This window comes from Archocentrus centrarchus, chromosome 13 (genome assembly GCF_007364275.1).
Source record: "Archocentrus centrarchus isolate MPI-CPG fArcCen1 chromosome 13, fArcCen1, whole genome shotgun sequence".
Taxonomy (NCBI): Eukaryota; Metazoa; Chordata; class Actinopteri; order Cichliformes; family Cichlidae; genus Archocentrus; species Archocentrus centrarchus.
Window position 1 is genome coordinate 19,839,060 of NC_044358.1, and position 26,971 is coordinate 19,866,030.

The 26,971-nt window shown below is 39.7% G+C and overlaps 2 protein-coding genes across 3 annotated transcripts in view; one reads left to right on the plus strand and one right to left on the minus strand.

Moving 5' to 3' along the window:
* rtn4rl1b (reticulon 4 receptor-like 1b) overlaps positions 1 to 3,632 on the minus strand; it is a 156,317-nt gene extending 152,685 nt beyond the window's left edge. Inside the window, exon 1 of the mRNA XM_030743567.1 lies at positions 2,916 to 3,632. Coding sequence (XP_030599427.1) covers positions 2,916 to 2,928 — 13 coding nt within the window. The 5' untranslated portion in view covers positions 2,929 to 3,632. The remainder of the gene's footprint in view (positions 1 to 2,915) is intronic.
* Positions 3,633 to 4,587: 955 nt separating this feature from the next.
* The window catches only part of dph1 (diphthamide biosynthesis 1), a 63,615-nt gene continuing 41,231 nt past the window's right edge, over positions 4,588 to 26,971 (plus strand). For both annotated transcript variants that reach the window (XM_030744475.1, XM_030744476.1), the window contains exons 1-3: positions 4,588 to 4,714; positions 9,945 to 10,094; positions 21,540 to 21,603. In XM_030744475.1, coding sequence (XP_030600335.1) covers positions 4,642 to 4,714; positions 9,945 to 10,094; positions 21,540 to 21,603 — 287 coding nt within the window. In that variant the 5' untranslated portion in view covers positions 4,588 to 4,641. The remainder of the gene's footprint in view (positions 4,715 to 9,944; positions 10,095 to 21,539; positions 21,604 to 26,971) is intronic.

A 26,971-nucleotide genomic window follows, 5' to 3' on the forward strand; every position in this document is an offset into this window, starting at 1 on the left:
ATGTTGTCTGTGATATTCTCAGGTCTTCAAGAATAGAATTTTTATGCTGCCTTGAAATGAACAGAAACCTGTGGCTGCTTACTGCAGTGAAATAATCTATGAAATCCAGGCCTGCAATACATCCGGAATGGGCGAAAGCATGCATAAACAAATCTATCCGTATAACTATGAAAATACAAGGATATGTGTATCTTTATCTTTTGCAATGGGTAGATTAGGATTTTTTTTTTTTTCCACAAGTGAGTCAGCAAGTGCATAAGTTGCATGCCTTTCTATGCTTGTCTGCATGGATCATTTGTTATGTGCCTAAAGTAGAAAAAGCCTAAGCTGAGCCTCTTCCAATAATCCCGAATAACATGTAGCAGCAATTACAGCATGCCATGGCATGGTATATTCAGTGGACATCTTGTCCTTTCCATCTCAGAGCTGTTCTGACAGATCATCCCTTGTGTCCACTCTATGGCTGACTGGTTTTAAGAAAAAGAAAGACAGTGCAAGTGAGAAAGACAGAAGAGTCAAGACAGAGATGGAGTGACATGTATTGCATGGCTACATAAAAGCAGACACGCATTGAACCCAGATACAGACTCAGCCTAGAGTAGCTGCTCTAAGTTGTTCTAAGCCACAGAAAAGACACACAAGCAGAATCATAAACACCATTCTGACTATTCAAACGTAGATATGTGGACTGTATTGTCTCAGGTGAATATACGCGCGCAAGAAATGTGGGTTTTCAGGCATATTTGTTGTTTGTATGGACACAACCATATGACCGCATTGCTGTAATAATCAACCTGTACGAGATCATCACCTAAAGATTAAGAGATCAGCATCATAAATTCTAAGTGCCCACTCCATTAAGGCGGTAATTAGCAACAGGGAGCCACAATATGGAGTCAACCTGAGGTGTGTTCTCAACATAGGTTAGCTAACATGCTTTCCTTGTATGTGTTTGTGAATGGTTGGTGTCTAAGAGTAAATGCTGTGCCTGATGCATCAGACAGACTCCCTGGAATGTGTTATTTTAGGTGCAAAAACATTCAAATTCACCACAGAACTTCTGCAGTGTTCCTGCCAAAGCTGACGCATCTCTGCTTCACTATTGTAGACTCAGACATGTTGGCATGCTGAGCAAGTCATTTGTTTTGAATTAAGTGATTTTCTGTCCGCCACTATGCAGCGGCAAGACAGCTGATTCACATGTGACACAGTTGGACAAAGCGGGAGTATAAAATCCTTGGATGCCAATCACCTCTGCGCAGTTCAGTTCTTAATTTAACCCTTGCCATGTTAACTGAAAGAATAAAAGAAAAATGTGTCCTCTGGGGAATCGTCTCCTTGAGAATCTGTTCATCATAATTATATGTTACCACTTCAGCACTTACCAGTGTGCTAGTTAGTTAGAACAGAAAAAGACACATTTGTCCATGTGTTAAACGCTCCCCTGGAAAAGAGCTTCCTGTAGAACGTGCATCGTGACTCACGCCAGTTCTCCCAGAAATCCAGGTGCAACACTTCACATGAAAGATGTGAATAAACTGTTCATTTCGTGTGGAGCCACATCAGTTATGAGAAACTGTCAGGATACAGGCTTTGACATTAAACCTCTTCTTTGAGCTATAAGCAGCTATAACCACAGTGTGTTTCATCTCAACTGTTGGAACAGCAATAATCGATTTGATGACAGCTAAAAACACGTTGTTTTTCTCTGCCCTAGAGGAACATAACAGAAACAAACACTCTAAACTGATGGTTTATCACTAGGCAGAGCAAATAACTATAAATACAACACAAGCAGTGATTTTTTTTTTTTTTTCATGGTGACCCTCACAAAACCAATAGCTTGTCTCTCTGTGTGTGTGTGTGTGTGTGTGTGTGTGTGTGTGTGTGTGTGTGTGTGTGTGTGTGTGTGTGTGTGTGTGCGTGTGTGTGTGTGTGTGTGCGTGTGTGTGTGTGTGAAGATTTTACACTCTTCTATAACAAGAATGCCTAATATCATTTACATAAAATAGCCTAGTGAAAAAATGGTTAGCTGTATGCCATGGCAAAGTCAGAGAAAAGTAAAGCCTGATGCAGTGGCTGGAAAAGTGGAGGCTAGAGATCTCCAGGGGTCCTTAAGGGGTCTCCAGGGAACACAGCAAAATGAGAAACAGTTTAATTTCACTATTATTCCACTCCCTCAATAAAAGCACAGTGGGAGCATAGTGCTCTAATCCATTCTCATTAGGGGTTTTAGTCTCCCTACTGCTGTAACACATCCAGTGCAGACAGCTATATAGCTGAATGGTCAGTTGAAGCGTTGAATGAAAGAAACAATTCCTTGGACCGAAGATGGGGACAAAGTAAGAGTGTCTGGTGTCTATCTGCCGAGGGGATCTTGATATTAAAAGTTTCAGGAGCTCTTCCTTTTTATATTAAGTGCCAAAGGTCTTGAGCGCTCATATAGTGTGTAGCCAGCGGAAAATAACCTAGTGAACTGCGATTTGATCCATCACATCTAAATGTACTGACACAGAGCAAAATAATAATCCTTCAACCGAGGGAAGTGCTCGGAGAGATAGCCCTGTGACCCGGGTACAACTCATAAACTGCAGTGCGGCATCAGCTGTATTAATATCACACACTCGTCCCCGTGTATCCTTACACAGATGAATATTTCATTTCCAGAAACCTTCAGTGCGTGTTTTGCAAATTAAGGATTCGCTTAGAATGGCGCATCGGCTGTAATAACACATCTGCAGGGCAGCGTGGTGCATTATGATTGTGTCATATTTAAACATCTGTTTCATAACGCTAAAAAGTGCGCGCTACGGATCCACGTATCGTGGGACATACGACAAAGCAGAATCCGTCGTGGGTAAATACATTAATTTGGGGTGGGGTGGGGTAGGGGGCAAAAGTTGAGACTTACTCACCCCTTTTGAACATTTTGCAGGCCTAGGTGTAGTTGGTCTTATGTCCTCTGAGAATCATATATTCTTATATTCCAGACTTGAAACTTGTGCCTTTTAGTTTTGAAGTTGATCCAGAGCTTTCGTGGTTCGTCGCGCGAATGTCAATTGTCACTCCTTCGGATTTTCGATCCACTGTATTGAGTTGCACTGCAGGCTGCCGCGGGATTGAGAAACATTAACAAACAACAATCTTCTTTTTTTTTCACAAAGTCTGGCAGACCTGCAAATGAGGCGGAAATCACCGGGAAAGCAGACCAACTAAAAAACCGTCTCCTCTGTCCGAAATAATGATAACTCCAGTGTGAGTGATGACCACAAACGCGCAGCAGTCCGACACACAGCCCCTTACAGCCAACTCCTTTCAAACCCGAATCACCGTGCAAGCTTCAAATCAGTTCTGGGGGGCAAGTCGACGGCGAGCACAGAGAGACTCCGAAAGCCACAGATATTTCAGTTCAAGTGGCCAATCTCAAATTCTTCTCTCGGTGCTTCGGTGCCGTTCAGATCTCACCATATTTAAAATCTCTAATTAACATAAGTTATTTGGATTCACATTTCGCCTCTGATGTCGGATTAGCCTATAAACGCAGACTCTTCAAATCCTCCTTAATAATGTAGACTTTGATGGCGTCGCTTTTCTTAAAATCTCCCACTTTTCCGCTCTCCCCTCGTAATTATTACATTTCTGTGATCTTGTCTGTGAAGATCTCTCTCTGCTTTCTACCTATGATTCAGGGCTTGCTGATGCGCTCAAGGAGGGAGAAGTGTGTTACCGCCTCAGCCCCCCCTCCACCGGGCAGCATACTGCTCCATCGCTCTCAGTGCCTCTGCCCCTGTCAGACGCACTGCTCCCTGACAGCAGCGGGCTTCATAAAACATTTGAAATGACACATGGAGAAAAAAAACTTCAGTCCAACAACAGTAATCTTAACCAGCAGACAAAATGTCAGGCGAATCAAGAGATTTGCCATAAAGAAACTGAGATTTGCCAAACAAATTCACCCACCCAAATCAATATATTATAGATAATAGACCAATCTCTCTCTCTCTCTCTCTCTCTTTCTCTCTCTCTCTCTCTCTCTCTCTCTCTCTCTCTCTCTCTCTCTCTCTCTCTCTCTCTCTCTCTCTCTCTCTCTCTCTCCCCCCATCTTTCGCTCACACACCAATATACACACTTAGGCCAAAGATTACACTCATGTTTATTTCTATTTCTTTTTATTTTCTATTGATAGCTTTATTTTTGTTAATAATCATAATAGCAATAATATACCGGCAGTAATACTGGACAATAACTTGAGCTGTATTTAATTAGATTTTATTCCCGCTGCGATTAGTGGCCATAAGTTTTTAACATACCGTAAAGTTTCATATCGTCACCCTCTTAATTTAATAGCCTAAGACATTTTTTTTTCAAAAAAGACAAAAAAAAAAAGCAACAAAACACTTAAAATATGATGATTTATGCTAAAATAAAACTTTCGTTAAAAATGACTCAGGCCCCTGTTATAAGAAGGTGGCAATATTCAAGTCTTCCAGTGTGTTAGGTCTGTTAGGTCTGTCTGTCTCTTAGGTGTGGTCGCTCTGTCTTCTTGTCCCAATCAGAGAAATCGGCTGCATCGGTGCTCCGCTTCTCTTCCCTGTTTTCCTCACTCGATTAGTTTCGCCTTTCTGTTCCTCACGCGTGTGTATGTTTTGGACGAAAAGAAATATGGCAGCGCCCTCGAGTGAAGTGCAAATTGTTCCTGCCAAAAAGCCCACAGGTAAATATTAATGTCGCCTATTAATGAATTATTACAAAAGAATATTTGGCTTCCGCAAGCACTTTGTAGACTTCCGGGTTCCGCGTCGATAACTTGTACTATCAGCACATCTGGCTATGATGCAAACAAGAATGTGAGTAACGTGTCCAGCGTGCATGGTGTCAAGTAGCTAAAAGAAATGTGTATTTTATATTTATATGGCAAAGTATTTTGCGTTTGATTAATAGTTAGCGTCATATTTATCGAGGTGACTCAAGACCTCCTGAGATCGTTCCGGAGTGTCTGTAAACACACGTTTCAGATGCAGTAGTGTCCTTAATTCCACTGATCAGTATGTCTTGTAATTCATCCATCCATCCATTCACTTCCGCTTATCCTGTTCAGGGTCGCTGGGGGTGTGTGCTGGAGCCTATCCCAGCTGACATAGGGCGAAAGGCAGGGTACACCCTGTCACAGGGCCAACACAGATAGACAGACAACCATCCACACTCACATTCATACCTATGGGCAATTTAGAGTTTCCAATTAACCTAACCCCAGTAAGTGAATGTCTTTGGACTGTGGGAGGAAACCGGAGTACCCGGAGAAACCCCACGCAGACACGGGGAGTCTAAGAGTCTTGTAATTCGTTGTGTTTATTAGTGCTTCACATGGTATCAAGACTTTACCCTTAGAAATAAATGTGGGTGTTTGAATGTTAGAAATTAAAAATATATCTGTTCGGATCAGCTGTCTGTGTCTCCTGAGAAAAGAAGTTGGACGTTATTTAATAACTCTCGCCCAGTTAGTAACAAAGTGTGAAGTCACGCTTGTGTGGCTAGTGAAAGGTCTCTTAATTAAGGGGTAGGACAGAAATCCAGCAGCAACTTTTGGATGGCTTTACCTTTCTCCAACAGAACCAGAGCTTCGAGCATCCGCAGTGTTTCATAATATTGATATCTGGATGTATTTAGATCAGGCCTGCGGTTGAATAGGCCAAATAAAACAAAATACAAAAACAAACAAAAAGTAAATGGGCACTCAGTGGAACGCATACCTCCTGCACCCTAAATTTTCTATGTGCAGATACTACTATACCACCCAATGTTGTCATACTCAATCATAAATTACTACAAAGCCTAGAAATTAATTTTATTGCCTTTGAACAATTGTAAAATATGATTTTACATTTTTATTTAAAAAAAATTGATCCACATGAACAGATAATGACATATATAGTCTGGATATATTTGCTTCAGTTCATGTACCTAATTGAATCCTCAAAAAAAGAGCACAAACATTTGCAGAGATATGAATACATATGAATGTGTATGTAATTTTTATGTAGGGTTTGTAGTTCACTTTGCATTATTGTGAGTATTTTAATTAAAAATAGAAAATGGCAATGAATTATTTACAGTAATTGTTTATGCATAAGTACTTTAAAATTTCGACAAGATAGGCTTTAATAAAATTTTTTTGAACATTTGTGGTGACCTTTGATCTTTTACCTTGAAAGTGAAATCATATATTTGATAATCCTTAAATTGACTTTGATCATTTTATTATAGTTATTTAGAGCACTTACAGAGCTCGTGGCACATATGTTAAGGTCCATAGTTTGTTGGAGAAAGACACAATTTTGCAGTTTTGCCTCAGTACGTATGCAGGATTTTAAACCAAACAAGCAATATGTGATTAAAATGCATATTATCAACTTTAATTCAACAGATTTTACAAAAGTATTGCATTAATTTTTTTGAAATTCCAACCATTTTATACACAGTCCCCCAAATTAATTGGATAAATTAATATAATTTTAAATATAAGGATTATATTTATTATTTCTTTGAAAATCCTGTACAGTCAGTGACTGAGATGCTCTGCTAGAACTTTACTTCAGCCACTGTCAGTGGCTGCTTGTTTGTGGGTCTTTCTGCATTAGGTTTTGTCTTCAGTAACTAAAAAGCATGTTCTGTTGGGTTGAGATCAGGTCATTGAAGAATATTCAATTTCTTTGCTTTGAGAAACTCTTGTTGGGTCATTAACCAACAATGCTGCAAAACACTACTAATACTGAATACCCATTTGCATTGTAAAGCACTGTCCTATAATTTTTGCAGCATTCAGTTGAATCTGAGCAGAGAGTATAGCCCTGTACACTTCAGAATTCATCCTCATCAGAATTGTTTCTCTTTCCATCACTCTGGTACGAGTTAAGCTTGACTTCATCTGTCCAGAGAATTATTTCCCTAGCTGTTCAGGCTCTTTTAGATCTGGCTTTTCTGTTCTCAAGTGTAGCCAGTGGTTTGCATCTTGTTTAAAACTCTCTGTATTTCCTTTCATGAAGGTGTTTCTTGGTTGTAGACTTTGATTGTTGCCTGTTTGTAGCCTTGGAGGTCAGGCGCAGTGTATTAGAGACACCTGAAAAATCCTGTAGCTAGCCAGGCCCCTGTAGCCGGTGTGGACCATGGTAGCTTAGCCACCATTAGCTCTCAGGTGATCCTGAACCCTGGTTCGGCACTATATAAATAACATTGAATTGAATTGAAATTTAATTGAATTATGCACTTCAGTTGTTTTGTCATCTTTTAGGCCTTTTGGTGTTGCTGATCTGGACAGTGAATTCATTCTTTTTAGGAATATACCAGATTGTTTTTTTGGCCACTCCTAAGCTTTTTGCTGTCTCTCTGATTATGCTGGTTACAAGTTATTATTATTTTCTAATGATGGTCTCCGTCACTTGAACTGGCATCTCTTTGGGCCTTAAAGTTAAAATTATGTTGAAAGCTATAAAATATAAATTCAACTCTTTGAATCAGCATCATATATTTTGTCTGCTTTATTTGTTATGAAATAACAAGGGGGATATGCCTCTTCTGGCCAAGAAACTGCTCATCAATTGGCCGGTTACGGTTGAGTTTCTGAAAATTGAGGATTGTATGTTTGAAAATGTCTGTAATTCCTTAACAGTGAATATTAAATTCTGGTAAAAAAAAACCCTTAAAGCTGAAAGCTGGCACTTTTATCACATATTTATTGTTTGATTTAAAATTCCACTGTGGTGGTGTACTGAAGTAAAACTACAAAAATGTGGCATTGTCCAACAAATTATGGACCAACTGTAGGTGCTCATTTCACTTCTGTAGGAATCCTCCTGATGAAATATGACTATTTGACTGCAGGCCATGTCCATAACATGTTGGAAGATGCATCTTTTCCTTTTAATTCAGGCATTTACAATATTTTATACAATATTTTAGAAATGCTCCCAATTCTCTTCATTGTAGCTGTTCAGTATTTCTTTATTATTAGGTTTTTTTTTAGTTCCAAGGCCTTCAGCTGATTTTCAGTCACTATTTTTAAAGTACTTAAAGAAAATCAATACATTGTCATACAGACCCCTCAATGGCCTCAGCCTCTTGTGCGGACTACATCTCTGCTTAGATTCAACAGAGGAGAATAAATCAAGTTTAAGTTGAAGATCATTTAAAATTTGGAGACGAATTGAAGCAGAAAATTGGTCAATTCCAAAATGCACACACGCACACATTTCTTTCTTGACACTCAATAGGCACTTTGTTACTAGCAGCCTGTCAAAAAAACACATTTGCCCCCATTTCTTTATTTGAATCTATGAAAAATACCAAAGATAACAGTTGGACAGGCATAGAATAGTATTTTGCATCAATAAAGTGATTCCCAAAGAGCTATTAGCTGAAAACTTGGAATATCTCATCATGATGTGTAGTGTGTTCTCAAAAATTTGAGGAAATTGGACAAATGGAGGACAAAAGAAGCAGCGGCATGCTTAAAAAACTATCTACAGCAGATGAACAGTATCTGAAAGTCATGTCCTTAAGAAACAGGAAAAAATCCAGTGAAGACCTGACACAGGACCTCAGAGATACATCTGGCCCTTCAGTTGATCCATCTGTTGCCTCATCAGAAATGGTCTCAGTGGAAACATGGCTGTCAAGAAGCCATTCTTAATGAAGGGAAACAGGGAGAAAAGGCTGATGCCAAATTACACAAGAACTTGCCTGAAAATCAGTGGTAACAGGTCTCATGGCGTGATGAATCCAAAGTTGAAATTTTTGGTTCAGCTCATCAGTATGTACAGAGGAGATCAGGAGAGAGGTACAACAGTGAGTGTCTACAGCCATCTGTAAAACACGGAGGTTCTGTCATGGTTGGGGCTGATTTTCAGCCAGTGGTGTTGAGGATTTTATCAAAATAGATGGAATTATGAATACAGAAATGTACCGTAAGACTTTGATCCACCATGCAATACCATCTGCAAAGAGTCTCATTAGTAACAGCTTAATTTTGCAGTACAAAACACATGTTGCAAACACACTACTGATGCATTAAAAGCATACCTGGATAAAACACACACACACACACACACACACACACACACACACACACACACACACACACACACACACACACACACACACACACAATAGAACACTATCAGTTCAAAAGGTAGCCAACACCCAAAGAAGAGCTTTGAATGTCCTTCAGGAAGCCTGGAGAACTAATCCTGAAAACTATTTAATGAAATTACAAGAACATGTGTTCATGAAGGTGTTCATATCAAAAATTGACTTTTAAGTTCCTTAGAATTTCCCATTTTCCTAGCATAATATATATATAAAAAATAAAGGGTGGTTCAAGACTTTTGCATATTGCAATTGTGATTCTTGCCTGAACCTGAGAATCAGTGAGGCTTTATGGAACTCAAGTTTTGCCTGTAAAATCTGTGTGAAAGTTCACTCAGTGTTTCTCCGAGCTCAGTAAATGATAGAAAACTAAGCTGAAAAGACTGTAAAAGGACAAGTTTAACATGCTCTTTAATTCCACACTATAAAACTCCTTTAAAACAGTTTAAAATTCAAATAAATTCTGAATGCAGCGAAAATAATTAAAACACAATAGAAAATAGGACAAACACAACATATCAGATGCCATTTTGAATTTAATTTCAACACTTTTAGTAAAGTTTTTGAGGGGGCGTGTTTATTGCTATGCTACATCACTTCTATTAAAAATAGTAACTGTGGAGACTAACTCCTGTAGGTCTTTTTTAAGCAAATTGTTGTAAATGGCATATTGCTGCATTTGTAGAGTTTGGCTTTGTGAAAACTTTAGGGAACTTGATCTATAGACTTAGGTACATTATGTATGCTTCAGATCGTGTTCACCGCATTGCTAACAGGTCAATAATTTAACTTGCTCTCTTTAGCTCGAGGACCACGGCGGGTAGCCAATCAAATTCCAGATGAAATCCTCCAAGACCCTGAGTTACAGGAGGCAATCAAAGCCCTGCCTGCAAATTACAACTTTGAGATCCACAAGACAGTTTGGCGAGTGAGACAAGCAAAAGCTCGGAGAGGTGAGTTCTTTCTATTACATCCTATTTTTTTTTTTTGACATCTTCAGTCTTTTAACAGAAACAGAATCTGTAGTTGAATTCCACTTCTGATTCAACTGCTGAATCGGGTCAGAGCCTGGATGAAGTTATTTGGAAGTCAAGGATATATAGCTGTCTTTTACACAGCCTGGGTTTTCATAAGAGGAATAGTTCTAATATACAGTCCAAATAACTAGTCAGGGTGAGCAGAAATTATTCTATCTCTGGTCCATATCCTGACACCAGCAACTATACCTTGAGCACTTCATTATTTTAACTGAAAAATATTTATTTTAAGTTGATTTAATATTAGTATCAGTTTAACATACAGCTAATGTTAGCTAAAGGTTTATGAAGCTGTTCCACAAAGAAGCATTTTCTTTATATTTGCTTATTACTGACTACTTTGCAAGTTTTCAGAACATGTGGGAAGCAGAGCATTGAGCATTCATATACAGAAATGCCATGCATGCACGTTTTCATTCAACACTGAAACTGGGTGCATCTGTGCTTCGACCTACTTTGAAGACTTTTATTGTTCAGTTATAAATGTGCAAGGTTCATATAGGATTATCCAGTTTTGGGACAAATGAAAAACAGACCCAGTTTTCACAAATGTTGCTTTGGTCATCCCACAGTCATTAAAATCAAACACGAGAGTAGGGAACTGAACAAAATACATCAACACAAGTTCTGCATGCCTTCAGATGTAATATACATGTGGCTGCAGTCAGCTTCTCCTGTGCTTATGGGTAGCAGTTCAAGGGTATATTAGTATAAATTATAAACAATAGTACTGCAGAGCGGGTTTCAATGCTCGGCTGTTTTGGATTGGTAACAGAGGGGGAGGGGGTTGTCAAAGTACTGTTTTAGTAAAGTCAGTGATCAACCAGTGTGTAGTTTGACAGGTCTAGCTTGAACAGTATGCATTTATGGAGTCAATTTGAACATCCTAGGTGAGACTGTTCTCGAGTTACGGCTGAAGTATTACTGCTTATCACTTTAACAATAACTAAAGTAAGTAACTTGTCAGGAATCTGCACAATATTGTAGGGCTGCAACTATTAATTAATTTAGCAATCGAGTATTCTATTGATTATTCCACTGATTATTCAAGTAATCGGATAAGAAATACTTTTTTCGTATTAACGGTTCATCTGCATATTTTAACTTCCGTACTGCAGTTTACAAAGTTCTCTTTTCTTCACTTGCTGATCAGGTTGTTGATGAAGGACCTCCGGCTGTTTCCCAGTAAAGGTTTAATGGTGGTTACAGGAAAAACAAGAAAGCTGCTGTATTGGACGCTAGAAAAAAAAACGTTTCCGTTCGCTCCACCTGAGTTCATTGTCTCTGTAAGGGCTCCACCCCTTTGCGGCTGCGCAGACAGACTGCACGTAAAACAGCTGCCCGCTTCTGTTGTGTTATCAGTGTTTTTGTTGAAAAACCGGGGGCTGCATGAGCATAGTGTTGTAATGCTTTGTATTCACAAACATTCTCCTAAATACGTTTCTACTGCAGATCTATATTTAGTCACTAACCAGGGATTAAAGTAAAAAAATATTTTGAAGGGGAAGGGGTCTTTCCGATTCTGTTCATAATTTTTATGGACAGAATTTCTAGGCGTAGCCATGTGGCGGAAGGCTTCTGTCTTGTTGGCCTCAGAATCTTGCCTCTGCTTTTTGCGGATGATGCGGTCCTGTTGGCTTCATGAGGTGGTGGCCTCCAGCTCGCAGTGGAACGGTTCACAGCTGAGTATGAAGCTGCTGGCATGAGAATCAGCACCTCTAAGTCTGATGCCATGGTCCTCAGCTGGAACAGGGTGGAGTGTCCTCTCCGGCTCAGGGACGAGTTCCTGCTCCAAGTGGAGGAGTTTAAGTATCTCGGGGTCTTGTTCATGAGTGACAGGAGAAGAGAACGGGAGATCAACAGATGGATTGGGGCTGCTTCTGCAGTGATGCAGACACTGTACCGGTCTGTTGTGGTGCAGAGGGAGCTAAGCATAAATGCGAAGCTGTCAGTTTACTGGTTGATCTACATCCCTACCCTCACCTATGGTCACGAGCTTTGGGTAGTGACCGAAAGAACAAGGTCACAAATACAAGTGGCAGAAATTAGCTTCCTCCAAAGGGTGGCTGGCCTCTCCCTTAGAGATAGGGTGTGGAGTGCGGCCATTCGGGATGGGCTCAGAGTAGAGCCGCTGCTCCTCCACATCGAGAGGAGCCAGTTGAGGTGGCTCGGGCATCTGACTAGGATGCCTCCTGGGCACCTCTTGGGTGAGGTGTTCTGGACATGTCCTGGGAGTCCCCAGGGTAGACCCAGGACATGCTGGAGAGATTATAACTCTTGGCTGGCCTGGGAATGTCTTGGGGTCCCTCCGGATGAGCTGGTGGAGGTGGCTGGAGAGAGGGAAGTCTGGGCTTCTCTGCTTAGGCTGCTGCCCTCGTGATCCAGCCCTGGATAAGCGAAAGAAAATGGATGGACGGATGGGGTCCTTCCAGTACAGAACGATCGCTAGTGCTAATAGTGGCACTCACTAGCAAACTGTGGTTATAGCGATCCGTTCTGGAAGCTACAGTTGAAGTAGAGAAAAAAAAAAAACAGCTGAAGTTCTCAGCTCAGCGAGCACAACACACAAACATGGCAGAGAGTGGTGGAGATGTGGAAAAATGTGTCAGCGATGATCCACTCAGTGTTAAAGGGAATCTGTCGCAGCGACAGAGAAAATTTTTTATAATTTGGGGGGTTTTCTAAGTCCTGATCCACACTCCAATCCAGTAGGTGGCAGTATTGCAGTCCTAAGCTGGTTTGCCAACCACCATTAAACCCACAAGAAGAAGATGGAGAAATTTAATGCTGCTAATGTGGGTGAAACGCTCCCCACAGAGACACCTGAGCGCTGCAGTTTAAACGAAGCATCGAAGCAACAAATTTGCTTGGAGGATTTTTTTAATAACCTAATTATTTGAGTTACTTGAGGAATCGTTGCAGCTTTACAATATTGTTACATAATAAAACTGAAAAATATTTCCTACCTGGGATCTTGTATCTTGGATCAAACTTTTTAACCAGTTGTTTAAAGTCCTGCTTTTCCACCATGTAACCGAATTAATGATCTCCACCCACTGTTTGCTCTTCATGTTCTTCTGTCATATGGAATCCATCTATCGAGCCTTCCAGCAATGCTTGGTGGAGTCATTTGTTTACTTTGGGGCCACACATCATCAGCTCGATAGTGTGTTCTTCCCTCAAGTGGTAAAACAAGTTTGTCGTTTCCACCTTAAGCAGGAAAATTTTTCTTGGATATTTTGCAAAGCGTTGAGCTTTGTTGTTGAAGTAGCTCCCTTTTTTTACTAGATCATCATCTAAGGCTGACAAATCTGTTGCTCTCAGATATGTCTGGGCTTGGGTCATTGTTGTGTGCTAAGGAATGTAAACTCATGGCATTGCAATATCATTGATATCATGATTTAACACAGTATGATACGGCATGGCTCTTCTTTCTATTCTTACGTCAATGCCAAAAAAGATGGATGCCGTGTGAAATGTGATGCTGGTATCAAATTTAAGATTGGGTTTTAAATTAAAAATATTGTTTAAACAATTTGCAAAGCATTACATTTTCTTTTCACACAGAAAATTTAGAGATTATCACTGCGAGTCAAATATTTTAGTTCTTTTTCACTTGTGTACTAAAGCTTCTATCCTAATGCATTGCTGTATGTACACTCTGACTGTTCCCGACATCATTTTTTTTCCCAGTGAAATAGGGCATTGGGGCAATGCATTAATGCTGGTCTCCAGCCTAAACAAACAGAAGATCCTTTACTAATATACATGTCAAAATAAGCCATTTTTCTATTCCTTCATGTCTTGGGTGGTAATGTGCAGAAGGAATGCCAAGAGGACAGAATTTTTTGCCCCTGTGGGAAGTGTTTGTTTTATTGCAGCCTGTTGGCTTTACTTCTGTTATGTGACTTCTTTTTTTAATCAGAGCTCTTCTATCTCTGAACTGAAAGAGGATAGCTCACCTCATCACCCCAGTCTCTCTTTGTTCCTCTTTGTGCCGATCTGTCTTTTTTTTGTCTTCCTTTGAACTCCTCTGTGGTCTGACACTGTTCTTTTTAAAATTGAGAACTGAGCATCATAATATACAGTTTTATTTTGGTTTCTCAGCTTCTTTTTTGACTTTAAAATAGCAAAACTTGTGTGCTGATTTGCTTAATTTTGTCATTTGAAACATAATCTGTTATGCAATTTTAAGAACAGTTTAGTTATTCAGCAATTTTTGCTGTTGTCTGTCTGTTATCATAATTACGTCATACATTTAGGAAAATAAAGACCCCAAAATTATAAGTAATAAAAACTTGGCTTGAGGTGACTATATCTTTGGTGTGTAGTTTAAAGTAATATATAATTTATAGATAAAGGTATTTGTTTATTTCAAAGCTTTGAATAGGAAATGAGCTGAAGCAGATGACTCACTGCTCCATACAAAATGAACTGTAACTTGAGCTCTCTGCATGTGTTTTCTGGTAAGGATTTTTGCTTTGTGTTTAGGGTGATTTTAGATGGTGTACAGTTTGACTGTTTTTGAAGCTCCAGTTTTCAAGCACAGTTGACATTTCCTTTCAAATATTTGCTCAATCTATAAGAATTTAAGTTCCACATAAAGCATTTAGCACCATCTTTTAGTTTCTAATTATACATGTTATAGTTAGGGGCTGGGTCAAGTAAAATAAGATAATAAAGCCAATAATGAAGTCATTAATTTTCTAGACTCTCAAATTAGGTTTTGAATTACCTTACAAGCAATATTAACGTCACATCCACCTAATGTGAGAGTCATGGTGCTGTGTTTCTGTCTGTTTGCCTAGATATTTGGCTGCATAGAGTGAAGGATTATATGTATGTAACCTAGACTTATTTCCTCCAAAAAGCCAACAGGACGTAGCCCAACAGGAATGACGCTATCTATGTGATGAATTCTGATTCTGAGCTGAACAGGAAAGGGAACAGAGGTCACCACCTAGAGGGAGAAACAGAAAACTCAGAGCACAAAAACAGCATGAAAAGCTCTGTAACAGCATTTGACACTTTATTGCTTTAACTTGTGCTCTTTGCATGTTATACCTTTTGCCTTCTTCACAACTTTTTGAAGGACTAACAACAGCAGAACCAAGAGTACCACAGGCCAGTCATTCCATATATTTTTGATGATAGTAAAAACCCACAACATTTAGATGACGGTCTGCAAAGTTGTGCATAGGCTCTGCATAGGACATCACGCAACCAGGTTTTTTTTGTTTGTTTCTCCCGGTGTTTTTCTGTTACCCTTGAGTTCTTTTTCAACTCTTTAAGAATTGCACATGGAAATTTGTAGGACAGCCACAAGCAGTGGCTGTCCTACAAAGTTCTGAATTTAATCATTTTATCATAATTTTATAGACAACGTAATTTTGTGGACTGATGAACACAAAGGCCTTAAATCTTTTTGTAGCCTCCTTTTCTGTATCTGTATACAACTTATTTTTCTAGGTTCCATGTGAAAATTGTGATTGAAGAATACGACAGTCAACCTTTGCATGCCTTTAGAGAGGGGCAACTCTAAAACCAATGATTAGAAGTTGGTTGCAATGAAATTTCTAATAGAAATTCCTTAGGAAGTGACTGGTACCTTTCTGTAACCAGTCAGTCAGCATTCACGCTTTCATATTGAGGTACTTGATTGTGTACGGTAAAACCCTTAGTCTAAGAGAGAGAAATCCAAAAATTCAACATGAGAAAGCACTAAGTAACAGTAGGGGTGGGGTTAAAACTCCCCTTTAACAGGTAGAGACCTCAGACAAGCTTAGGAAGAGAGAAAGATGAGACAAAAGAATAGCCTGGAACATGGAAAAACAAAAATCCAGAAAACATAGTTTCAGAGCCAGGAATACCTGCAGAAAGGTACAGGGTGAGCAAGGACAAGAACCAACTGCATTAATTGACCTGTAGTAGTGACATGAATATAGTGAGAGTGAAACAGAGGAAAGTGGAGGATAGGTTCTTGAGGCATTACTGGAGGTCTCCAAGCAGCCTGAGGTTATGAACACAAAATTGTGGGATGATTTAGGGCTGCCAGGCCTGGCTATAAGATTTATTTAAAAAAAAGAGTTTTAAGCCTCCTCATATCAGTAGAAATGGTCTTTGCCTTCCAGACCCAAATTAGGAGCTGGTTTAACAAGAGTAGGGCCTAATAGCTGAAAGTACAGCCTCTTATTGTACTTTTGAAAATTCTAAAGCAGTTTGCTGTCTTTTGGGAAAATATAGAACAACGAGGTCTTTCTGATCTGGATTTTAAAGTGATCCAAAAAAGCTAATATGGTAAAAATATGATTAATCTTTCTAGTTTCTTTTAGTACTCCACTGTAGCATTTTTTCAGTTTAGGCCACTTAAGTAGCTCTTGGGCATCATTACAATAAGGAATTACTGTTCAGACTCGATGGCCTCAGAATGCTGTTGAAGTTGTGATGGATGTGGAAGTTGAAGATCTTGCGGACTTGCTTCTGCCAAGCATTCCCAGCGCACCCCCACTATATGTTCAGGTGCACCAGGTCTGTCCAGCATCCTCCCCCGCCACCTGATCCAACTCACCACCATGTGGGGATCAGTTGATAGCTCAGCTCCTTTCTTCACCCGGGTATCCAGAACATACGGTTGCAGATCTGATGATACAATTACAAAATCGACCATCGGCCTGTCCTGGTGCCCCATGCACGTATGGACATCTTTATGTTTGAACATGGTGTTTGTTATGGACAAACTGTGGTTTACACAGAAGTCCAATACCAGAACATCACTCGGGTTCAGATCAAGCAAACCGGACCTCCCAATCACTGCTCTCCAGGTCTCACTGCCATTGCCCACGTGAGCTTTGAAGTCATCCAAAAGGACAGCTGAGTCACCGGATGGAGCACCCTTGAGCAATGGGCCCAGTGACTCCAAGAAGGCTGTATGCGGTGAACTGTCATTTGGCGCATAAGCACAAACAATAGTCAGGGCCCCTCCATGACCCAAAGATGCAGGGAAGTAACCCTGTCATTCAACATATAGGCAGCAAGGGGGAGATACAAGGAAACCCACTCCAGCCCTCTGCCTCTTACTGAGGGCAGCTCCAGACTGGAACAGAGTCCAGCCCTCTCCAGGAGACTGGTTTCAGAGCACAGGCTGTGTGTTGAGGTGAGCCTTACTATCCATCCATCCATCCATTCTCTTCCGCTTATCCTGTTCAGGGTCATGGGGGGCTGGAACCTATCCTAGCTATCATAGGGCGAGAGGCAGGGTACACCCTGTACAGGTCGCCAGCCTGTCCCAGGGCTAACACAGAGAGACAATATCTACCACATTTCTCTCAAACTCACGTACTAGCTCAGGATCCTTCGCCACTAAAAAAAAGTGACGTTTCATGTCCCAGTCTCCAGCCTTGATAGCTCGGGGTTAGTCTACCCTTGGCCATTGCCCGACACAAGCTGCACCCAACCCCTATGGTGCCTCCTGTGGATGGTGGGCGTACAGCAGGGTGGGTCTATGTCTCCTCATTGGGCTGCGCCCGGCCAGGCCCCACGGGCTAAGTCCTGGCCACCGGGCGATCTCTCTTGAGCACCCTCCCTAGGCCTGGCTCCATGGTGGGGCCCCAGTAACCCTATCTCAGGAAGGGTAAACTGTTCCCTTGAGGTTCCTTTCATCAGGATCAACAACAGACCAGAAGGTTCTGGTTAAGAGTACTCAATCTTACAGTGACCTCTACCTGGCTTAACGTGGTAAACTGGTAATTTCTGCTAAATTAACACTGTTTAGCTAGCTACCATGGGAGCCAAGATGCTCTCTATTGGCTGAGGTTGTAGCACAAACTTAATTAATTAAACCCACCAACTGTGGTATTATTATGTCTGCATGCCTAAGTATCCTCAGGCAAGATACTGAACCCCAAGTTACTCCCGTGTTCAACGGAGTGTGATTGTGTGTGTGTGAATGTTAGAAAGCACTTAGACATAATGTGTGTGTGAATGGGTGAATGGGACATGCTGTATAAAGCACTTTGAGTGCTCATATAGAGTAGAAAGGTGCTATATAAGGATCAGTCCGTTTACCATTTACTTTTTTTAATGCTGGTACTTAAATCAACAATAATAAATTATAAAAATGAGTTGAATTTAAAAAAAAAAAAAAGCTTAATGTAAGGTATGCAAAGTTGGATCAGTAGCTCTCTAAAAGCATTTCAACAATAACTGAGGATATATTCTTCACAACAGCAGTATTTATTGTGGGATGTGCTCAAAGTGATGAATTTTTTGCTAGACTTGCCTAATAAATTGAAAATCATTAAATACCCATTAAGTCAGCTTCTATTTTTAATACTGTTGATTTTGGGATTTAACATTATACTGTACCGTATTTGAACACAAAAGGCAAAGAACACATTTATTTCCATACTTACCTCCATACTCCATACTTTTCTACATACTTACATTCAACAGTTAATCTCATATAATCATGTGCACCAAACATTTAATTTTATTATGGAAATAAACCCAGTCTGTGGCTGTATTCTTATCATTCTGGCCATGACCCCCCTTTTGAAAACTCCATGTAATCCCTTGGCTTTGTTCGTTCACTCTGCCGTTCACTGATAAATTGGTCTTTCCAGCACTTTTGTAGTTTGCCTCCTGTTTTTGATTAACATAATCCCACATATAGGTTTCTAGGTACCTTTGCAGCCATTAGTGTTGCAACAATAGGTATACAAAATTAAATTATTGTTGATTGACAGTTCATGCATAAACCAGAGGTTTTCTTTACTTTATATTGAGAAAGTTATGGAATGTGTATATGAACTGGAAACATTTCAAGCTTGTTTCCTGCATTTTTATTTAAATACAATACCCATTAGATTAAAACCATTAAATAAACTTCTAATCGCCACATAGTTAGGTTATTGCACTTTTTTGAGCAAGAATGCACTTGTAAAGGCAGCATGTCATCTTTATGTAACACAACAACATGGATTCACAAAGCTACGCACACCTCTTCTGTCTGACTCACCTTTCACTTGATGGAGCAGATGGAGAAAGCTCTTTGTTTCTGTCAGCTGTGGCAGAGGTGTGTTCTGAAACCTTTCTCTGTTAATAAACTTGGCCTTTCCTAGGTAATGACCTGCCTCTCACTGCCTGCATGACACTTGGTGATCCCTTAACCTTTCATCAGAAAGGACTTCGCTTGCTCTTCCTCTTAGAACTGCTCTATCACTCCATCTCATGATTATTTGCCCTCGACTTCCTTGGCCTTTTATTTGCCCCGGCTTTTATTGTTTAATGCTTTCGCTGGCACTGAAGTCTTGAAATTGTTTCAGGACCAGTCATCTGTAAACATTTGTACGCCGGATTCAGTGTCTTCGAGTTGTAATTCTCTGCTGAGACATTGATGGATTTATTGAACAAAGGTGTGACAGAGTTTGACTAGGAGAAAATGTCATGGTTGATTGAAATAACGCCTTTGTTCCCAGGTACTCGCTCAGTGTGTCAGACTTGGTGGCAGAGACTTCACACTGAATGGTTGAAACCTTGTGCCTGCATGTCTGTAATATTAACTTCTGCAAAAGGCATAAATAAAAAAAGACCTTTGCTGTTATACTCAAGTGTTGATGGCTGGTCAATAAATAGAAATATTGGTTTTCAAGCATGTTGATAACTGATTAAATGTTTACAGCCTTTATCCATAAAAATTGTCAGCTTCTGAACTCTTAATTTTTGTTTCTTATAATCACAAAAAAATGTTTCAGTTTGAGTTTGGTCCTGCTCGTGTCAGCATGTTAGCGTGTTTATTTTGTGTTGAAATGGCAGTATTAATGTAACTGGAACATCCTTGGATTCTTGATAAACCAAATGATGTAGGAACCTTGCTGCAAAAACACCACAGCCTGTTTGCTGAGAAATCCCAATTTGACTTTGTATTTACTTTGATTTCCAAGTAAATCTGAGGATATTTGCCCTGCAACCAGCAATCTCAGATACAGCGCAGTACTTTGTCCACAAATGCTGCTAATATAGCTGGCAAGTGGCTGGGTTGTATTGTTAATAAAATATGACTATAATGTTTTAGACATTATTTTTGCATTGGTGTCACAGTTCTACAGCATGCTTGATTTTTTTTTTTTTTTTTTTTTTTTTTTTTTTTTTAGAAAAAGCATCACACAGACAGGTATATTTTACATTTTATTGGCTTCATGTGTTTTTGTTTCTAACTTTTGGTATATTTCTTGTACAAAAGCTCACACAGTGTTCATTTAAGCTAATTTATTTTAGACCCCTCTGCACTTGTGTCTAGTGAGGTGTACAGTCATTATTATTGAGAGAACCAGAAACACTTCAAATTTCCTTGCCCACGACAGACTGCATTTAATAAAATTGTGTCTTGTTTCTAGTGGTTGAGAATCTCTCATGTAACACTGGTTTCTCTCATGTTTTTAATGAATATGCATAAAAGAAAGTTTAATTTCACTGATTGCAACCAGAAAAGAGTGGTAAAAAAAAAGGGGGGGGGGGGGGGGCTCAGAGACTGAAATGAGACATAGACCACTTTGGTAAATGTTACCCTATCATCTCAGGTGGCATCACGTATCAGTGCAAATGAACTGGTTCAGTTTATCTGTACTAAATTCTATCTTCAGTTCTTGACAGTGCAAGTGTTAGGCTCGCATTTGATTTGTGCAAACTAAAAAGTGTATTTAGGAACATGTGTGCAATTTAAAAGTATTACACAATTAAATTCCTGTCTCTCTCTCTCTCTCTCTCTCTCTCTTTTTTTTTTTTCAACAAAATGGTTGCTAACACAAAAACCGTGGGCCTGTCAGCCTTCACACCCATACACATATAGCAAACAGCAAATATACAGCCTTGCAGCATAGACGGTGAATCCAGGAAAGGAATTCAGGTGAAGTTAAAGATGTCATTTTGCTAGAGTAGAAAACAACTGTACTCAGTGTAAAAATGAGAGCCTTTGAAAGTGATAGTTACCACCTGTTTAACAAACAACTTGTAGAAAGGTGTTTTTTTTTTTTTTTTTATTCAACTGGTCCCATCCACCCACTCAGAAAAAAAAAAATGAAAGAAGCTCTAGTAGCAGGGCATGAGCTGCAGAGAGAGGCTGCTGGTTATTGGGTTATATTATATTTCCAACAGCCTGTCACCCACTAAAATAAACCAACAGCACTACTGTAGGAAAGGGGCAAATCCTGTGAAATGTCACTGTTTGTTGACAGTGGAGCACTATGAACCAGTAGCAGCAGCTATGTATAGCTGTACTGTTGAGAATCAGATAACATGCTGCCATCACTCTAATACAAGCATGTAACTTTTCTATTTGTTTTCTTTCTCCTGTCTCTCTCTCAGTTGCTTTGCAGCTTCCAGAAGGCCTGCAAATGTTTGCCTGTACCATTGCTGACATCATTGAGAGGTAAGGTGCATAAAGAAAGTGATTTTTATACTCTGAGTGCTTAAAGGAGAATACCAGATTATTTTAATCCCATGTTTCCCACTCATCTGGCTGTTCTAGCTTTAAGAACCATGCTAACTTTGTACTGTTCTACTTTACACTTGACAATTTGCCCCAGGCAAATTCTGTTTTTGCTTTTTGTCAGATTTTAAAACAAATATAGATGTATTTTTGGGAACCTGCAGTTAGCTATTCAAAGCCTACAGTTAGATCTATAAGTTTTTGAGTTTTTCCTCTATACACCACCACAGTGGATTTTAAATGAAACAATCAAGACTGAAGTGCAGACTTTCAGCTTTAATTCTAGTATTCCATTAACTGTTTAGGAATTACAGATGTTTTTATACATAGTGCCTCATCTTCAGATGATTTGGGTCATTATCCAGTTGTACTGTGATCAGTTTTGCATCATGGCTGAATCTGAGCACAGAGTGTAGGCCTGTACACTTCATCCAGGTACTTCTGTTGGTTACATCGATAAACACTAGTGACCTGCTTCTACTGGCGGCCATATATACCCGTACCATAACACTGCCTCCACCATATTTGACAGGTGATGTGATTCACTTCAGATCATTACCTGTTTCTCTCCTTCTCCCTACTTTTCTTTTCCCATCATTCTGGTACAAGTTAATCTCGGGTTCATCAGTCCAAAGATTTTATTTTTTTTTCCCAGAACTGTGCAGGCTTTTTTTTTTTTTTTTAGATGTTTTCTGGAAAAATCTAATCTGGCCTTCCTGGCCATCATATGATGTTTATATGATGGCTCATTTAAAAATGTGTGCCCAGTTCATTCAATGCTATTGTTGAATTCTATGAATTAAAGCTGAAGTCTGCACTTCAATTACATTTTGTTCGATTTAAAGTCCACCATAGTAATCTACTGAGGCAAAACTATGAAAAAGAAACTGTCAATGTCCAAATACTTATGCACATATGTGTAGATGTTCACTCTGTTTTGTGTAACTACTCACTTCTCTACAGGTGTAGAATGCAATGACACAGAGAGCCACTATGACCACATCATTAGAAACTATGCCTGGTTCAAATGATCTAAAATTAGAACAGAATAGAATAACTTTATTTTCATTGTATGTCACATATAATGAAATTACAGGTGCTTCTCCCATTGTGCAGCAATATAAGTATAAAAGTATATTGAAATAGAATATGATAAATAAACATAAATAAAATTCTTTGCACACATTGGCTGTTATATTTACACAGCTAAGGCTAAATATCACAATAGATAAATATACTTATCAAGAATATGAGTATGGATGTATATGAGTGATATGGGTATAGATGTGTGTTGGATATTAGCGACAGTAGCAGCAGTTTGATAGATATTGCACAGAGTATAAACAGAAGTTGGCGTGGTGGTTAGCACTACTGCCTCACAGCTAGAATGACATCCAGAAGTTCTGGGTTTGATTCCACCTTGGCCCAGGCCTCTCTGTGTGGAGTTTGCATGTTCTCACTGTGTCTGTGTGGGTTTTCTCTGGGTACTCTGGTTTGCTCCCACAGTCCAAAGACATGCACTTATTGGGGTTAGGTTAATTGGTCACTCTAAATTGCCCACAGGTGTGAATGTGAGTGTTTGTCTGGGTTGTCTGTCTCTCTGTATTAGCCCTGCGACAGGCTGGCGACCTGTACAGGATGTACTCTGCCTCTCGCCCTATGACAGCTGGGGTAGGCTCCAGCCCCCCCGCGACCCTGAACAGGATAAGCGGAAAAGGATGGATGGATAGATAAACAGAAGTATTGCACAGAGTTATAAACATGATTATTGCACAGAGTTGTAACCATCGAGGTGGTCTTGCACATGATGGAGGCACTGACAGAGTTTAATGTTCTAATGGCCCAAGGGTAGAAACTGTTTCTTGGCCTGGATGTGCAGGCTTTCATTGACTTGTATCGTTTTATTTCAGTTTTTTTGAGAGTGCACGAGCAGCTGGTGTAGAAACCAGCAGCATGAGCACTTGATGTTGGAGAGCAACAGCCTTATCACAGTTCCCCGCCTTTGACTCAATCAGAGATTCTCCAGAAAATACAGCATTACTCAGGTTTAGGACAGAGCAGATAACACAGCTTCCCTTGCTCATAGCCCACAGTGGAGGAGGGAAGAGATATTATTCTTGTTAATTACAGTGCATTTCTGCCTGCATATTCCCTATTACACACCAGCACTCAATCACACAAACACCATAACCTTTTTTTTTTCTTCATCCCACAGTGTGAAGTGCTTCAGCAATAATGTCCACCAGACCTAATAGTTTGTTTTTCAAGCTACCCTGTGGTTTGGCCTGCTCTCTGCTAAATAAAATTAGTTATTCAATGCTTAGGAAATCACAAATCATTAAGTACACTCATGTGAGAGAGCTACTATGGAATTTGTTGGGATCAGAGTGGACTTCTTAGAAGTGTTTAATCAATGACAGCCTCATTATGAGATGGGGAAGATGAAGAAGAGTTCTGGGATCTATCATAAACCTGTCAGGCAGAGTGTTACATATGCAGCATTATCATGGTTTTCATAATTATGTGTGCTTTATATTATTATGCCAACACACACTTTTTTTGTAAGCATGTAAATAAACTTCTTGTTGAAAGTGTCTTTCTGCTTTACCTGTTATCCATTTTCTCCTCTGACATCATCGTTTTTGTTCATCTTTTCTCCTGCTGTATCATCCTTCCTCCATCCAGACTCCTGCTTTATCTCTCTGTCACTCTCTTTACAGGCATTTTTTACCTTTTTATCACAAGAAAGATGATAGTGAAGTTTTGATGATAGGATCTGGTCTTATCAGTCATGTTGCTATCAGACTGAGAGCTGCTACTGTGTGCTTCATGACTTTTAAATCACACAACTTTGTAGTCCACATTTATATGTTCAAATTAGAACTGCTCACCATAAATCAGCTAAATCGGCCCCATCTCTTCTAATGAGAGCAATTATCAGACACTAATTGCTTTTCTGACTGTCTTCTACCTCATTCTCGATCTTTCATCTCTGTATATTTTTCACCCCCTCCTCACCATCCACAATTTCTCTTCCAGACTGCGGAAGAGAAGATGGTTTTCACGGGTTTCCTTCATTAGGTTCCGCTCTATAGTTTCCCTCCCTCAAGAGATTTTTTTTCTTCTGTCTCTGCTGTCTTAGTAAGAATTTTGGGTCCAGACTTTCCAGATTTAACAGATGGGTTCTTTGATTACTGGATGAACATCAGAGCCTGTTCAAAGTACTGAGTATCTGCCATCTTTCCAACAGATTGACAAGTTGACAAGTTTCATTTGAGTGCGCCAACTTATTTTGATGTAGTCTCCTCTGCAAAATTAAAAAAATATATATATAGATAAATCTCAACAGCTCCACAATGCACAGCCATGTTTGTCACAAGGACTTTACAAGGGCAGTTTTGTCTTAAATTTCAAGGTTATCCGCCTCTTTTTTTTGTTGTTGTTTTAGCCATTATTTGTAGAGGTTACGATAACACTTTACTAACCAAACTAAAAGGTGAGACTATTAGGTGGGCTTTTAGGTGGGGAACTTAGGCTATGAGGCTAAACAGGTGGTCAGGCCTGAGACTGAGTGGTCTTTCAGGTATGCAGGTTTAATGGTTTGCCTCAGTTGGAAATAGTGGCCAAAATGTGTGAAAAGTTGTGATAAATAACATTTTGTTTTTTTAAACTCAGGCTTTTTTTAATCTCTCATCTCACCCCCAGAGGCAGTGCTTAGCAGTGGCTGACTCATAAGTACAGAGTCACCATGAATCTGTCAGTTTTTCTGTGTCTATTTAGGAAACTGGTGATCCCCAAAACTCATTTAGTAGTGCGTAATAAGTCCACTTTCTTGTGTTGCAATATCCTGATATGGCTGACTAAGAGTCTTTCTGGACACACTTTGTTTTACTTATGTGATGGCCACAAGGTTTTTTTGGATCAAACAGTTAATCTAGGACCCCTCATTTTACCATATAATCTTTAATCCTGATGTGGGGATACACTGAACAATAATTGTAGCATTTGCAAGGATGGAATTCAAGAATCTCAAAGCCGTGGTTTAAGTCTGTTTCAGCTTCATTCTGCAACAACATTGTGCCCTTGAATTAAGAACAGTCATGATAACAATCTTAAAGTGGCACTGATTCCTTCTAAGGCTTAACCCCAGCTGTAACCTGAAAGCTGGCTGTTTGTAACAATTATAATTAGGCAACAATTAGGACAAAATTGGCATTAGAAACCTAAAACGGATCAAGAATAGAATTAGATGAATGACAAGAACCTTTTGAAGTTTGCACAGCCTGCAGCTGACCTCATATCTCCTAGCTTATGTTAAGGGCTACAGAGGCCTCACAGGGCAGCTTTGTCGTCACCATCCCTATCACCCTTGTACTCGTGAGACAGGGCTGAGGTCCATATGAAAATGGGGATGAAAGGGCTAAGCTGCCCTCAGAGTAAGAAGCTTCAGCTGGATGGACTGCTAAGTCTTAATGAGGACAAGCTGCTCTGAATTATGGCCATGCCCATGGCACAGTTAATACACTTAGGCCAAAACTGTATTAATGCATACTTTTACAGTCACACTGGGGCAAGCTGAAAGGGTAACATGACTGTTCATTTTTTAAGAATTGTCTGTGAGTTTATTAGTTTAAAAAAATAAAAGATTCTTTTGAACCATAATTCAAAAGCAATGTCTGATTTTCATTAGTTAATTTTCAGTAAATTTTTATTTATTTATACTTTCAAGTTATTTCAGTGATGTGTGTGTGTGTGTGTTTGTCTGTGCCTCTTGCCCTATGGCAGCCGGGATGGGCTCCAGTCAATGGACAAATTGGACTTGGCCAAATCAATGGATCAGAGACAGTAGTAAATAAATATAAGTTAGAGCAGGTCATGATTTCAAAGAGTCCTCTGGATTTTAATCTGTGTTTAGAAACCACTGACTCTCAGAGTACACATACTCTCTGATAGAGTTAACAGGCCAGCCAGTCTTATATGTACCATGAACAGTGTTGTAATTTCCAATGGGGATTGGTGGGCATATCCATCTTACTGTTCAGAATGGTATTTTTGTCACTCCTCCAACGTTTAGCGTTTCCGTTTGCTGTAGTATTAAAATCTCTTTAAACATTATCCTCTTACTGCCCAGCTGCCAAAATAAAACTCTGAGTGGTTAATGTGACTCATGTGAGTCACCGTCAGTGTTATTATGTACTTGAGGAAATTAACCTTTCCTTGAGCACCAAGTCATTTGTGAACTTTAACTGCCCCAGGTTTCACCTCAGGCAATATACAAACTGAGACAGACTGCATTTTGTTACATTGT